We start from the raw sequence: 17210 nt of genomic DNA, 5'->3' as shown, positions 1-17210 counted from the left end.
GGTGGAAAGGGCTTTAAGGTGCCGACTATATAAGCAATTATGACATTGATCGCCAATTCCCTTCTAGCCGTCAGCAATTTGTGCAATTTATGCAATTTTGAACTTAGATTATTTTTCTCATATCCTAGTTGCTTCCAATGATCGCTATTTGTGCAATTTGTGCAATTGGTGGAAAGGGCTTTAAGGTGCCGACTATTTAAGCAATTATGACATTGATCGCCAATTCCCTTCTAGCCGTCAGCAATTTGTGCAATTTATGCAATTTTGAACTTAAATTATTCTTCTCATATCCTAGTTGCTTCCAATGATCGCTATTTGTGCAATTGGTGGAAAGGGCTTTAAGGTGCTGACTATATAAGCAATTATGACATTGATCGCCAATTCCCTTCTAGCCGTCAGCAATTTGTGCAATTTGTGCAATTTTGAACTTAGATTATTTTTCTCATATCCTAGTTGCTTCCAATGATCGCTATTTGTGCAATTTGTGCAATTGGTGGAAAGGGCTTTAAGGTGCCGACTATATAAGCAATTATGACATTGATCGCCAATTCCCTTACTATATGAAATGTGGTGGGCGATTTAAAATGCATGTGCCCTGAGAAAACTACGATGGGTACGCACACTGCAGGGCAAAGAACAATGGAAATTGCCATAATTCGCACACTGCCGGGCAAGACGTCACATGTCAATTGGTCTATAAACGATTCACTTACAGAATTGCCCAAATCTGTCAAAAACATGACCTGGTTAGCCTCATTAGTCTTAGGCACAAACAAAATATGAAAAGTGGTTTATTTCAGGGGACCGTGCTTGTAGCTTTCAAAATAAAATTTTATTGCATAAATTTATTTGTGTGTTTTCCCCCAAGAACTTTTTGGAGGCCAAAATGCAATTAAAAAAAGAAGAAAAGAAGAAAAGTTGGTTATAAAACAGAAAGCAGAAATAAATAATAGCTTTAGACAGTGTCAAAATAAATTTGAACAAGTACATAATTTTATTATCATTATTTCATGTAGTATCACAATTGCACATATCAAATTCATACTGTGTTATATTATAATAGTACTTTTCCTGGTATAAAAATGCTATCCTGGGAATGCATTTCTGTCCTAATTTTCGGGCCAGATTCAGTTCAAATTTAAAGAGCGTCTTTCAAAAAATTACAATTTGTGAGCAGTTGTACTTAAATATAATATGCTGGTAATTATGCCATATTAAGATTTTTTTGCCAAAATCGTGGACGACTTTGGCTACAGAATCCATTTTGTGAGTCTTGGTAGATGTCTTACATAAATAAAATTACAATTTCTATTTATATAGATGTAAATCACCAATATTATTGTATAACCTTTAATAAGACCTGACCACAATGAAGTTGTTGAATTTCACATAGAAATGTACAAAACAGAATTTTCTTGTAAATTACTGCTAATAACAATAATTAAAGACCAAAAGAAACCTCTAACATTTAAAACTATAACTTACACATTGAAAGAAAGCATAAATAATACAAATCAATTTTACATATCAAAAAGACTTGAAGACAAAATGACTTAAAAGTAACTTACAGGAGTCCATTTGACAGATATTTATAGGCAAATTCTTAACAAAGCATATGATCTTTGACCATAATATTTAGACAAGATTAGGTATAAGGATTGATTTGATGACTGTAGAGTGCAAGAAGGGGAATAATGTGGTGCTACACTCTCGCTCAAATGTAGTTGGAACACTTTTAGGACTATGTTACAACACAGTATTTTGTAACTTTTTAAATGACAGAATGGTTCATTGTTTTAACAATAACATCACTGCTATTATAGGCCTATTACTTATTTTCAATCATTGATAACATGTGGGCCATATAAGACATTCATGCCCTGACCATACCATGCAAGAACAAGCAGATAATCTTTTTTGGCTCTAAAGCATACAAATTATAGCCAAATGTCCAGTGAAGGTGGAAGCGCCAAAATTTATGGGGAGGGGGCAAATTTTGTGATGGCTTTATTACATGTACATTTGCACCTGCAAAATGTTCAATTTCAGACTATGTTCTCAAAATGAAGGTTAATTTGGGTATTTGATAGGCCAGAGTATGCAAAGCGTGTAAGTGAACTTTTGCAATTTTACCCTTTTTCGGTGTTCTTCGGGCTTAAAAATTAAGATGAACAGGGTGATCATGGCTTTATTTTTTCTTCTATTAGGATTTTAAGGAAGTGATGCACCCTTGGAAGAATTTCAATGTGTTTCCCCACCCCCTACGTCCATCGCATATGCAAGTTTGTAAGACAGTAAGTAGGGTACATCCAGGGTCTTAGGCAGGATTTGAAGGTTTGGGTATGTAAATTAAAAAAACTGGGTATGTAAATTTAAGATTTGTATACAAAGTATAGGCCATGTGGGCAAAAACTGGGTGTGTATTTACAAATACCTATAAAGCCCTTGGGTACATCACAACATCAAAGAGTTAAATGAAATAAATAAGTTAAATTTTATTGGCAAACAACCCAATAAGTATATTGTCCACAGACGTTGTCACCCACTATTCCAAATATTTGTCTTGTGATGGGAAGCTACATATTACTTCTGGATACGGAATAAGAAAATGTAATAAGTTGATGTGATTAAATGTAATTAATTACCTTTTACAAATGGGACCAAGTTTCAAAAAGGGAGTCGAGGTGGAGGCATTGAAAACTTGATGCTTTCTTCCTGTTTACAATGTTTTTTTGTGTGTACTATACTATCAGGAAAACAATATCATGACAGCTCTGTAGGTTGTGGCACTTGTTCATAGCTGTTGCTCTTTTTGCGTAGATGCATAGTTACTGGAGGCATGGAAGACTTGCCACCTCTTAGTAATCTTATCAATAGTGGATCAATGAACAACAGAATAGAAGAGATGAAGAATGCTACACCAGCCAGGAAGAAAGCTAGATTGTAGCTACCTGTGTTGTCATATAAGATTCCTTTAAGATAAAATGTGGGGAAAATATGATGGAAATAATAATTAGTATCGCATGGATTTGAAGTAACTTGCATTTGTGTACAGGTGCTGATATCAATTTAACATGCTTAATATCAGGCTAAATAAACAATATTTGGCAGGGGTGGAATTTCGCGGGAGTCTGAGAGTCGACTCTGCAGAGACTCCGTAAAATCCTATTGCGAGAGTCCATGTGGACTCTCGCTGGAAATGATCGGATCAGCGAACTTACGTGCTTTAAGTTCAACACGCCTTAAAACTCAAAGCCTGCAAAATATAAAGGAAAAGTCGCCAAAGATGCAATGACATATATGGAAGTGAGAGTATGATGACACATATATTAAAAACTTAACTTTGTTAGTTTATTTGTTAGTTTGTTTGTTTGAATGCATTTTACGTAGGCCTACATATAATACCTTTTGGACTCCCGCAAGATTGTACATTATCATACCACTAAGGTAAGCATCAAAGAACACCGCTAACCTGATATATTTTCGTATCTAGTCAGTGAGTGCGTATTTTACGCTTTATATCTAGTCAGTGAGAGCGTATTTATGCAAGGCCGATCTGGCGTGTACGGCGAGGTACGCCAGCGTATAAAAGCGAATCGCGCGTAAACCGGGCGCGTAAAATGCACGCAACCTGTAATACGCGGAACAGTCATCTATTTTTGTAATATTTTTCCTATTTAGCAGGAATTAAAATGTTTAAAACGTAATTATTTCAATATTTAGAATGACTTAGTGGTATGATAAATTAGTTATTAGGTTCAGCGTCGGTATGAGTGCGGAAATTGTCGTGCGCTCAGTGTCATACTGGGTTCAGCCTTCGGCTTCACCCAGTATGACACTTCAGCACGATAATTTCCCCGCATATACCTCCGCTTCACCTAATAACTAATAATGAGAATCCATTTACGGGAATCCATGGACTCTCGCAAAACTCTCTTGCGAGAATCCACTTGGACTCCTGTGGCACTTTACGAAATTCCACCCCTGTTTGGGGAATAAAATTTTTTTTAATGTAAAAAGTAATTTAGTTGAAAACTCAATCGAGGACTCAGGGCAAGAGTATCTTAACTTCCAAATTGCCCATTTTGAGAAAAACACACACAAAATCATTATCATAAGAGTTTGTTGTGCAAAAGACCCCCTGCAGACCCAATGCAAACTCTATTGATGTGATACATTCAGTAGCTTGGTATTTCAATTGTGTATTGTGTGAATATATACCATGGTGGAGTTAGGATTTTATGGCTGTCAAATGGATGGCGTTCTAGCTACATTTTGATACCAAAATCTGATTGGAGTTAAGATATTGTTGCATGATAATAAATCATAATTGTGTACGTCCATATCAAAACGATGCACTTGTCGGCTGCTACATGTTTCTCATTTCACATAATAGCTAGGAATAAATACCAGACTCATCTTCGAAATGGAGGTCACTTCAAATCATCCCAAATCACATGGTTTAGGAATACAGAAAACATTCCTTAACCATGTAACTTGGGGCTGATTTGAAGTGACCTCCACTTCGGAGATTAGTCTGGTATTTATTCCTAGCTATTATGTGAAATGAGACACATGTAGCGCCGATGTGCATCGCTTTGATATGGGCGCATACAATTGTGTTCATAATCATAATAATTACCAACCTACCTGATAAATATAATCCTACAAATACCCCAGCACCTGTTGCAAGTAACATGAAGCCCACAGCACCTGACACACGCTTCACTCCAACATACTCCTTAGCTACAATAGGCACTGTCACATTAAACACTCCACTTGCTGTGCCAACTAATGCTGACAGAATACCAAGGATGGCGTATTCATCAGAAATTGGAAAGAAAATACATGCAACTGCTGCGAGCAGGAACGATAATGCTGTCAGTGTTCTTGCAGTGAGAATTTTGTAGTCGATGATGTAACCGTGTGTGAAACGCACCACAACAGAAACACTTCCCAGGATAGAGAGTAGAAACGCCGCTTTGATTTCAGATATGCCACCATCCACCGCTCTTGCAGGAAGGTATTGCAGGATAATGACGTATGCTAGACCATATGTGAAGTTGGCGAGGAGGAGAGGGATGAATCTTATATTCGCTAGCAAGTGAAAATCAAAAGATTTGAGAACGATTGCCACAAAACGATAACAGCCATTTTGATTGTTTTTTAGTTCATTAATACTATCTGTCTGGTCATCTTGTGAGGATACTTCAACATGTTTAATAGTTTCTGTTTTCAGTGCTTTTGTTCTTTTATGCAACGTAGATGATTTGCTTTTTGCACTTAGTTCAAGTGGCGACACTCTATAGAGGGCGCCAAACATGGCTGCATTTGCAACCAATGCTGAGATGATCAGCAGCGCTCCATTCCAGCCGTAGTAATTAATAAATACTTGAAATAGAGGGGGTAGTGCAAAGTTTCCAATAGCGGTGCCAGCAGATGATATGCCAAGTGCTCTAGCTAGTCGCTTGTCAAAGTAGTAAGCTAGAATTATCATGGGAGGTTGATAGATGAACCCAAATCCAATGCCTGTGGAAAAGACAAGTTCAGGTCATTAGTCTATTCTTCAGTCAAGATTGATATAAAACATTTCTGCTTCTGCTTCTGGTGCATAATCTCCTCAATCGTGGGATGTATAAAGCAGGTGCGACGGAGCAGACAACGATTAGTTTTTGAATTTGACATAAACATGGATCTTTATGTATGGTAGTGGTGAGAACCAAATGATTTCAATTTAAACTCTCACTCTACATTGATTATTTACACTTGTTTGTATATTGTCTAAAACAATAACTTAGGTTACAGAAAAAAATTCTTGTAAAGTCACTATCTGAAAATTTCAAGCCAATGCTGATATTCTTGGGAAGGAATGATGGTATTAATTAAAACAAAACTCAATTTACATTGTATCAATGAAACCAGTCGAAATAAGAACGAAATCCATAATTTTAATGTCATTGTTTAGGAAAAAAATAATGCTCGGAATAATGTTATGCATAAAACGTAATCGCGCTTACCTCACGGAGCTTCACCTAATTTCGTGCAACAAAAATCGGTGGACCATCATCACCTATAGACCCTATCCAATAACCGGAACGGTATAACAATTGAAATGGCAGGACAGATTGTTGGATTTTTATCAATTCGATAGGGTCTATGCCCTAAGTTGAGAATGGACCGTCCCACTCGATTTGTGAAAAGGTCACGAACCCTTTTGGTGGACCCAAGTAACTGCCTAAAATGAGGCGAAATTGAAAAGAAATGGGGTTTAAATTGAACCTTGGAATTTGAAAAGTATAAATCACGGCTGTGCTAACTCATTTCTTTGATGACTTTGACCACAATTTTTTATTTTTTCAAATATCTTTAAAATACGAGAATCTAAGCTAATTGAACAGACAGTAGTGTACATACCTGCAACTGCAAATGATATATAAAGATGAGTAATATTTGTAGCAAACCATGCAGCAAAGAAAGCCAAACTAGATACTACAGCACCTGTCATAACCACTTGACGTATTGTGTAAAACTTGCATAGAGCACTGGCAACGGGAGCTGTATGTGGTGATTGATACAAAGATGATTACATGCATTAATTGGAGAGGGGTAAGAAAGGAAAAACACACAACACCAATGATTTATATACCATAATGCAATTGCAAATGCATGAGATAATTGTACTTTGCATACATTTGTACAGTCGCTGAAAACGGTGTCCTGTCATTCACAAACTGCTATTGTCTTGCAGAGGGTGGGGGTACTCGCATACAGGGATGTGCTGCTCTAATGGGTAGGTTATTTAGAAGAAATTGTTAGACATGGATCTAAAAAATCTTAAACATGTGTCTTCTTTTTAAAATTGTCAGTGCTGAGAACAATTGAGGGTTCCCTTTTGATAAATGAATCCTTGTGACTTTGGGATGATTTGAAATGACCACAACTTGAGATGAGTCTGGTATTTATTAAGACAGAAAGTCCACTGTAGTGACTACACCTACCTATTATCACTGGAATTCTAACAACAAGAGAGAAAATCCACTGTAGTAGCTAAACCTACCTATTATCATTGGAATTCCAACAACAAGAGAGAAAATCCACTGTAGTGGCTACACCTACCCATTATCATTGGAATTCCAAAAACAAGAGAGAAAATCCACTGTAGTGGCTACACCTACCCATTATCATTGGAATTCCAAAAACAAGAGAGAAAATCCACTCTAGTGGCTACACCTACCTATTATCATTGGAATCCCAACAACATGATAGAAAATCCACTCTAGTGGTACACCTACCTATTATCATTGGAATTCCAACAACAAGAGAGAAAATCCACTGTAGTGGCTACACCTACCCAATATCATTGGAATTCCAACAACAAGAGAGAAAATCCACTCTAGTGGCTACACCTACCTATTATCATTTGAATTCCAACAAGAGAGAAAATCCACTGTAGTGGCTACACCTACCCATTATCATTGGAATTCCAACAACAAGAGAGAAAATCCACTCTAGTGGCTACACCTTCCTATTATCATTGGAATTCCAACAATAAGAGAGAAAATCCACTGTAGTGGCTACACCTACATATTATCATTGGAATTCCAACAAGAGAGAAAATCCACTGCAGTAACTACACCTATATATTATCATTGGAATCCAAACAATAAGAGAGAAATCCACTCTAGTGGCTTGTACTGGCTACATCTACCTATTATCATTGGAATCCCAACAACATGATAGAAAATCCACTGTAGTGGCTGCACCTACCTATTATCATTGGAATATTCCAACAAGAGAGAAAATCCACTGCAGTAACTACACCTATCTATTATCATTGGAATCCCAACAACAAGAGAGAAAATCCACTGTAGTGGGTACACCTACCTATTATCATTGGAATTCCAACAACAAGAGAGAAAATCCACTGTAGCAGCTGCACCTATATATATCATTGGAATTCCAACAACAAGAGAGAAAATCCACTGTAGTGGCTACACCTACCTATTATCATTGGAATTCCAACAAGAGAGAAAATCTACTGTAGTGTCTGCACCTACCTATTATCATTGGAATTCCAACAACAAGAGAGAAAATCCACTGTAGTTGAGCCACTGATTCACTGATCTGATCCTGCCAGTCTATTAGGAATACACCAAATGATGAGAAGACTCCAGCAGAGAGAAAACTATTCATAAAACACCCAAGTAAGATGACCCAAGCCCAACCTGTGTCCAGATGAAAGTTGGCATCATGGGATGATGGGGTACTCATACCCGATGATGTGGATTCTTTTGTTGATGTCATTCTTTTAATCTGTTGATCTGTGAAGTTATCTGCCAAAGTGTTATTTCTGTTGGTATTTGATGCATGATGAAAGTTGCTTGGTTTCTTCAGAACTTTGACACACCTATATTTTAAAATAAGATCAAGTTTGCCATAGCAAAAGGGTGGACTTGAATAATTAGTAACATTATTCTCTGTATGCTTATAAGTACTTGTAGCATGCTTACAGCACAGATTTTATTTCTGCAAGCACATAAGTCATCATTTCAGGACCTGCAAAATAATGAAAATGTACCGGCAGGTGGTAAACAGCGGATTTGACTTTTAAACCAATATTTTCATTGATTTGTAGTAATTCAATTATTTGGGAAACTAAACACTAGTTACATAATAAGTAAGACAGACATACATCACACCCAGTCTCTTAAAAAATGCTACTTATTGTCATTATAAGTAAACTTGGAAACAAAACAAATTTATCATAATTTCAACTTGAATTGAAGCAAAGAATTGGTTTACTTCTGAAAACACTTATGAAACTACCAAACCATCAAGTATCATATTATTATATAGCTTTTCATGTTCATAGTCAAAGAGCAGTAAATCTAAATATTATAGATCATGATTACTCATACACAGTGTTGACACCCTGTATGTATTATGAATATTTTTCCCTGCAACTAATTACTCCGTTGGTGAGCGACGGGCGATTGGTATTTCACCGAACGCAAGAAGAGGAGTCCTATCTGATTGGCTAGGAATCGATCGCTAGATCGCTCAGTACTGAAGTACATATTCAAAATGTAGAGACTTATTCAATTCTATTTAAATCAATATTCTATTATTGACGCAGATAAAGAAAGTTGCATAGTGTCTCAATATAGTGCATTGTATTATAGACTTGTGATTTAATATTCTCTACAGCACATGGATCTGAGCTTCATATGATTATATGATTATAATTCTCAAACAGTTGAATATATCACATTTTAATGTACTGATTTAAAAATTGTTATGTATAAAATGCAGTAAAATATATGCGTATAAAGACAACAGCAATCGCCGCTGAGTGTATTGAATTTCCAATTAGTGTATTCAAAACAAAACCTGGCTTTTACCTGACAATAAATAGAATTTTCTTGTAATGGCAACACCATTTGGGGTACTGAGCATGCGCAATTCATAAAAACATGTAGAATAGAAATTCTGTGGTATCTCATAGCGTGTAAATTGTATGCTTAGCCTGAGTCGCTCAGCCTATCTCGAACAAAATCGCCATGTGTAGCTTTTGAAAAACGAGAGGATACACCGTACTATCACGGCAATTTTTGACACAATGATATAGGGATATGATGACAGTCCCTCATTTCAAATATATAGTTTTGGTTTCTCTTTTGTTCAGAAACCAAAAATCAAGGGATTAAAAAGTAGAGCTGATCTGGTCTGTAATCATAACACTATTATGCTGGGAGGACACAGTATAGGGTATATAACCAGAAGTATACAATAGCCTATTGTGCTAACATAATTATTATCATGATTGATATCGAAATCTATCCCATGGACGACAGTTGATGCTCTCTGTAGACGGTAGGGGGCATATTACACTCACGAGTTCTACATGTAGGCCTAGCAATCATACACATGCTCGTATATTGAAGGATGGGGTGGGGTGGGGGGATTTGTTTGTTTGTATGAAACATAAACGATGCATGGAGATGATTTGATTATGAATTAGTTTATTATCCCGGGAAGCACAACCCATACCTCTTTAAGAGGGGCTCCCTCCCTATATAACCACATCTTCCCTAAATTACCCCTTTCCCCTCCTCCTCCCCTACATTCGATATCTTCATCTCGAGCTCTCCTCCCCTTCTCTTTCACTTCCAATGCTCTCTCTCATATGTTTCTCTCTCTCGGCCCATAACCCCTTGCCCTCCAACCCCCCCCCAACACACACACACACACATCACACATCTCTTCTCCCCTCTATCTTCTACTTTTGCAGTAAAAATTGCTTCAGTAAAAGTCATTAGGTTATTAGGTTATTAGAGGTCATATAATGGCCTTCCATCGATTCTGGTTAAGGACATGAATCGATTTTGTTTATAGCACCTATACAATTACAATAGTTGCCCCTTTTGTAATGTCGAATGCAAATAATTCGATGGTCTATATATTTTCACAGTGAAATCAGCTTAGGCTGATTTCGTAGTCTCTTGTCAATGCTTTCAAACTAAATCAATGCTTTCAAATGTAGACTGCTTTGTTCGACTTCTCTGCTCGTGAATATTGCACTGCGAAATTTAAACATTTCTTTTGTATACTTAGATCAGGTAACTCGAAAATCCTGTAATTTTATTTGTCACACCACTTATAAGAAACTGAAACCAAAACCGAAACTACCTGCCACAAATGTTTAGTTTTAAACAAAAGGTAGAAACAATGAGTTCGATATCTTGTGATTCAAGTGGTTAGGCAGGACAATAGGAAACCACGTGACCAAAACCAAAACCAAAACTAAAACTATATATTTGAAATGAGGCAGTGTCATATGCATTAAAATGAAACAATAGTAATGTAAATCTTACCTGTGGCAAGGAGAGAGAATGGATGGGGTACTTAGCCGGCATCCATGGCTAGTGGTATTATGGCACCGAGGCCAGGCTGCCAGCAAACAGCTAGGAGAAACTTGGGAATTTGATTAAAGGAAAATCAATTAAACTCTTGAACTTGAAAATGGGTTAAGATTGCCACATAAAGATGATTGTGAAAAATAATGGCTGGGAAAATATTTTGAACCTGCTACACAAGCATCTGAATTTCAATCTGTAGTACAATGGTTGCCATAGCTCCCATAAAACAAGTGAAAAGGGGCAGCAAGGAGTGCCCTGATGCCTGTGCACGAATATAGGGGAAAATCACATTCAGAAGAAATATCCCTGCAAATTCTACAAGAATAACACAATACAACAGGCTAGTAGTACCTACCTTTGACCTTGGCAGTGGCTCTACTGATATCAGTGATCACTGGAATCAGTGCCTTTGTATCGAGCCAACATGTGAGCTATTTATACATGTAACATAACAAACATAACGGTATGCTTTTGATATAGCGCAATACCAAAAATATGAACATTGCGCTTTACAAATATACAAAAATAACAACAGCAAAATACATTAGAAACTAGAGTCAATAGAATCTGGGTACACAGTGAATAGCTATCTGCCAACCATATTTTGACCTTTTGACCCCAAAGTAAACATTGACCTTTGGGGTCATAAATAATTTCAACATGTTTAGAATGTCGTAAGAATCGTTCCTGTTGAATTTGAGCTTGATTGGGCCAATTTTAAACATTTTTTTGCAAATTTGACGTTTGGACGTCAAAATACATTAGAAACTAGAGTCAATAGAATCTGGGTACACAGTGAATAGCTATCTGCTAACCATATTTTGACCTTTTGACCCCAAAGTAAACATTGACCTTTGGGGTCATAAATAATTTCAACATGTTTAGAATGTCGTAAGAATCGTTCCTGTTGAATTTGAGCTTGATTGGGCCAATTTTAAACATTTTTTTGCAAATTTGACGTTTGGACCTCCTTAATGACCTTTGACCCCAATATGAAAAAAACCTCATCTACACCGAGAAAATGCATTGTTTAGCTTATAACCGGAAATGACGTCTAAATGACCTTTGACCAAAAATTAAAAATACCGTGCATACATCGGGCAACACTAATGCATATTTGAAGTTTATGTCACTCTGGTCTGTTTAAGTTGTGAGATTTAAAAAAATGAACATATTTGATGATTTTTGGTTATTGACCGGAAGCGACCCCTTAAAGACCTTTGACCCCAAAACTTCGGACACCCCAAAGACCCTGGTTGGTAGCAATGCATTTGTGCTAATGACAACACTCTGCTATATAATTTGTAAAAACAGTGATTTTTAAAAATATTTTTAGCTTTCAGACCGGAAATGAACCCCTTAATGACCTTTGACCCCTTATCTGTGAACACCCTATTCAGCATCGAAGTGGTTACGTAATTCTCTTGGTTACGGATCACGCTACTTTGGTATGCCTTCGAGTGCCATATACTTTATGTGGTGATCATTTCGATCGTGGTTCATTACTCTAGCGCGTGATCCCGTTGACATAGTAACATTACGTAACTTCGATACTGAATAGACACAGACCAAAGTCAAGTCACATGACCTAAGCATGTCACCATCACATGTTATTTGTGGAAGAAGATACATTTTATAGTAAAAATCGCATTTTTGCCATTGTGAGCAGGTCAAAGGTCAAATGGAGTTCAATGTCATGTCACATGTGGGGACATGGTCAGTGGTGCTTGTGACCAAGTATGATATAAAATTGGATGGTTTGAACCCAATGCACAAATTTATTGGTCGAGCTATGAGTTTTAAAATATTGGACGAGACGTAGTCGAGTCCAATATTTTAAAACTCATAGCGAGACCAATAAATTTTGCATTGGGTGAAAAAAACCATCCAATTTTATCATTATTATGTTTTCAGAATCTTTTTCAAAAAGACAAAATTCAAATTTTTTTTTCAATTTTTTTTTTTCGTGGTTTTTTTTTTGTGAGGTCAAAATCGCCTGATCTTTGAAAAAAATTTCCGGCCTGTTTCCGAACTTTTTTGGCCCTACTTCCGGAATTCCATAAGTTTCCGTAACGTTTCCGTCAATGGGGATCCATTTCACCAAAATTTATGACGATTTTTAGCGATTCGTAAGTCTCAAAATCCATCGTAACTTTAGAACGCATTATAAAATACATTTCACTAAAATAATTGACAAATCTGCACTTCCCAGAGACCAGTACCAACACTAGAGGAAAAAAATGGGAAAAAATCCCTGTGTCTCATGAAGTTACGTACTCGTTCCGAGTCGTTCGTAAGTTGCGAAATGATATAATTGAATTATGAGGGTTAAAAATATGAAGTAATAAAGTGTTTATAATGATATTTGATATGCAATAAACTGATAAAGTAAGCGTAACTTAAGCTACAAAAACAGAGTGCAAGCCTGCAGCCAGTGCAAGAGCCAAGGCAACAGTGCAGCTATGCAGGAGAAAGGCGCAGGATTGGTTGTTTTAGTAAATTTCTATACTTAAGATATAGGGAAATTTTACATTTCGCCACATATATAAATTGTACAAAGAGCACAAATAGCTAGAAGTAAATGCAAAAGACAAGGGTTCAAAGGGCTTTAACGTACTGGCCATAAGCAATTTTGAACTTAGATTATTTTTCTCATATCCTAGTTGCTTCCAAATATGATCGCTATTTGTGCAATTTGTGCAATTGGTGGAAAGGGCTTTAAGGTGCCGACTATATAAGCAATTATGACATAGATCGCCAATTCCCTTCTAGCCGTCAGCAATTTGTGCAATTTATGCAATTTTGAACTTAGATTATTCTTCTCATATCCTAGTTGCTTCCAATGATCGCTATTTGTGCAATTTGTGCAATTGGTGGAAAGGGCTTTAAGGGCTGGGGTATGAGCGACCTTGAAGTTCCGGTATCTGGAGAGGGGAAGCAATGAGTTACCTCAAATCACAGCGGCAGGTAGTGACTGGGCACGAAAGTGCTAATATATATTTATTTTGGAAGGTTCGTGTTTGTTTTAAATTTTGGGGCGTTTTTCCAAAATTTGATATTTTTGGTCATATTTCAAAAAAGCGACATGCCAAAGACAACTCTTTGGGCACATAGTTTGTTATTGTTATTGCAGTTCTTTTCCACATACCTACGTTAACATTCGATTGGGTGATTTACTAATATTATATATTTTATGACTGCAATTTGCGTTTTCAATGCGTTTTACACGTATCATGAAATTAACGCAAATATCTAGTCACGCTGCTTTTAGAATTTTTACCTGATCGCCGGCTTTTGCAGGCAACAGAATGCAGATTGGCTCACGATAGATGTCGTATTCCTCTTTGTGGTTCACTCATTGATAAAATGAGTTTGCATTCCTTGTAACAACACACACATTGCCGTCTGGAAACCGGGTCTGGTACTGATTTTGGGACAGCCAATAGACTTCAGCGCCGTATCAAATCTCATAAAACCACACGACTGACGACTATGTGTTTATGTTTCCCATACGAAAGCTTGTGTCTACATCTATTACTATACTTCTTTGGAAACGTTGACCTTTGACCATTCTTTGTATAACGCCCTGATATGACCTTGATATGTTCGCTGATTGGGTAAGTTATATAGCATCCATTTCATTGAGGTGCTAGGACTTGGTCAGTATAATACTTGCAGGGATACAATAGTTTAACATGGTGTGTGAGCATGGTGAAAGACTCATTATTGATTAGGCGCGGACATATTAAAGGCACAGGTCCTTTGCGTGTATAGCAGAAAATTATAATAGAATGTGTGAATAGAATGTTTGGAATTTTGCAACTAAAATACTAACTGCATTCTGCATTATGTATTTATTTATTTATTTAGGCCTATGCCTATTTATTTATTTACTGACTTATTTATTTATTTTATTTATTTGGTATATTAGTTAGTAGGCCTAGTTAGTAATATTCCATGATAGGCCTACGTCGGTTTATTATTGATTGTTGATAACTTGACAACTTGATTGATTGATCGATTGATAGTCATTTCACATTATATTCCTAGTTTATAGGCCAATTTGAATAACATCGTATATTAGATAAATAGACCTATCAGTATTGATTTATTCTATTCAGCAATATCAAGGATTACTATCAAACTTCTCATAGCTGATTGTCAGTTGGCTCAGTGGTAACGCAGTAGGTTTTACAACACCGAGGTCCCGGTTCGATTCCCACCTCTGCCTATTTTTTGCAAGGCTGAGAAAAAATGAAATTTCTGGACTGCAAACTTATTTGGCGCGCGATCTGAGCTGGTCCTTTTCTGGTGGCTGTGTCTGTTACAGGCACACTCCCTCTGCATCCAAACCAGGTTCACGCTCATTAGACCTCCCTTAAGGTGCTGACTATATAAGCAATTATGACATTGATCGCCAATTCCCTTACTATATGAAATGTGGTGGGCGATTTAAAATGCATGTGCCCTGAGAAAACTACGATGGGTACGTACACTGCAGGGCAAAGAACAATGGAAATTGCCATAATTCGCATGCACACTGCCAGGCAAGAACGTCACATGTCAATTGGTCTATAAACGATTCACTTACAGAATTGCCCAAATCTGTCAAAAACATGACCTGGTTAGCTTCATTAGTCTTAGGCACAAACAAAATATGAAAAGAGGTTTATTTCAGGGGACCGTGCTTGTAGCTTTCAAAATAAAATTTTATTGCATAAATTTATTTGTGTGTTTTCCCCCAAGAACTTTTTGGAGGCCAAAATGCAATTAAAAAAAGAAGAAAAGAAGAAAAGTTGGTTATGTGATTCCATGAAACAGAAAGCAGAAATAAATAATAGCTTTAGACAGTGTCAAAATAAATTTGAACAAGTACATAATTTTATTATCATTATTTCATGTAGTATCACAATTGCACATATCAAATTCATACTGTGTTATATTATAATAGTACTTTTCCTGGTATAAAAATGCTATCCTGGGAATGCATTTCTGTCCTAATTTTCGGACCAGATTCAGTTCAAATTTAAAGAGCGTCTTTCAAAAAATTACAATTTGTGAGCAGTTGTACTTAAATATAATATGCTGGTAATTATGCCATATTAAGATTTTTTTGCCAAAATCGTGGACGACTTTGGCTACAGAATCCATTTTGTGAGTCTTGGTAGATGTCTTACATAAATAAAATTACAATTTCTATTTATATAGATGTAAATCACCAATATTATTGTATAACCTTTAATAAGACCTGACCACAATGAAGTTGTTGAATTTCACATAGAAATGTACAAAAACAGAATTTTCTTGTAAATTACTGCTAATAACAATAATTAAAGACCAAAAGAAACCTCTAACATTTAAAACTATAACTTACACATTGAAAGAAAGCATAAATAATACAAATCAATTTTACATATCAAAAAGACTTAAAGACAAAATGACTTAAAAGTAACTTACAGGAGTCCATTTGACAGATATTTATAGGCAAATTCTTAACAAAGCATATGATCTTTGACCATAATATTTAGACAAGATTAGGTATAAGGATTGATTTGATGACTGTAGAGTGCGAGAAGGGGAATAATGTGGTGCTACACTCTCGCTCAAATGTAGTTGGAACACTTTTAGGACTATGTTACAACACAGTATTTTGTAACTTTTTAAATGACAGAATGGTTCATTGTTTTAACAATAACATCACTGCTATTATCACTATGAAATTTTGACAATGAAAATCACACTGATATTTACCTCAACTCTGAAAACATGCTGAAAAAAAATTCAGTGTGAAAAATTACACTGAAAACAAAACCTTTGTTATGCAGCTATGCAAATGAGAATAATGCTCATTTTCACTGAAATATCTCTGAAAACTTTAACCTGGGGGCAAATCACACTGAAAATCTACTGAAAAGAATTGACCTCTTGGTAAATCACAATGAAATTGTTCACAACCATGGCAGTGGTGATTCTTTAATCCCACTGAAATTGATTTAATCACACTGAAATGAGCTGGCCAGTGCTATTGTTATGTAAATTTATCCTCTGAATCATTGCTCATTATAGCAAGTATCAAAATACTGAAAATACACTGAAATACTTCTGAAACACAATTTCAGAGTTGACTTTCTTTTGTTCTGGTCATTTCAGTGTTGAGGTTTGCTTTTCAGTGCTTTTTTCATTGACAAAATTTCATAGTGTATAGGCATATTACTTATTTTCAATCATTGATAACAATGTTATTAACATGTGGGCCATGTAAGACATTCATGCCCTGACCATACCATGCAA

General features: G+C 36.2%; 2 protein-coding genes across 4 annotated transcripts in view; one reads left to right on the top strand and one right to left on the bottom strand.

Moving 5' to 3' along the window:
* Positions 1–17210, top strand: part of LOC140143121 (alkyldihydroxyacetonephosphate synthase, peroxisomal-like) — a 114783-nt gene that overhangs the window by 49526 nt on the left and 48047 nt on the right. The window lies entirely within an intron of this gene.
* LOC140142966 (monocarboxylate transporter 13-like) lies at positions 1579–8304 on the bottom strand. The gene is made up of 4 exons (XM_072164994.1): positions 8058–8304; positions 6415–6555; positions 4651–5529; positions 1579–2972 (listed from the first exon to the last, which is right to left on the bottom strand). Exons 1-4 carry the CDS (start codon positions 8302–8304, stop codon positions 2764–2766), a joined length of 1476 nt encoding a protein of 491 aa, XP_072021095.1. The 3' UTR covers positions 1579–2763.

This window comes from Amphiura filiformis, chromosome 20, assembly GCF_039555335.1.
Source record: "Amphiura filiformis chromosome 20, Afil_fr2py, whole genome shotgun sequence".
Lineage (NCBI taxonomy): Eukaryota > Metazoa > Echinodermata > Ophiuroidea > Amphilepidida > Amphiuridae > Amphiura > Amphiura filiformis.
The sequence above is the reverse complement of the archived record's forward strand: the minus strand, read 5'-3'. Positions and strand labels throughout refer to the sequence as shown.

What these genes read in the sequence shown, in the direction of transcription:
- LOC140142966 (XM_072164994.1), bottom strand. Translation starts at nt 8,304, where the DNA reads ATGACATCAACAAAAGAATCCACATCATCGGGTATGAGTACCCCATCA. An exon ending in TATATCATTTGCAGTTGCAG is followed by an intron (nt 5,530 to 6,414) that starts GTATGTACACTA and finishes TCTTTTCCACAG; the next exon opens with GCATTGGATTTGGGTTCATC. An exon ending in TGTAGGATTATATTTATCAG is followed by an intron (nt 2,973 to 4,650) that starts GTAGGTTGGTAA and finishes TTTATCTTAAAG; the next exon opens with GAATCTTATATGACAACACA.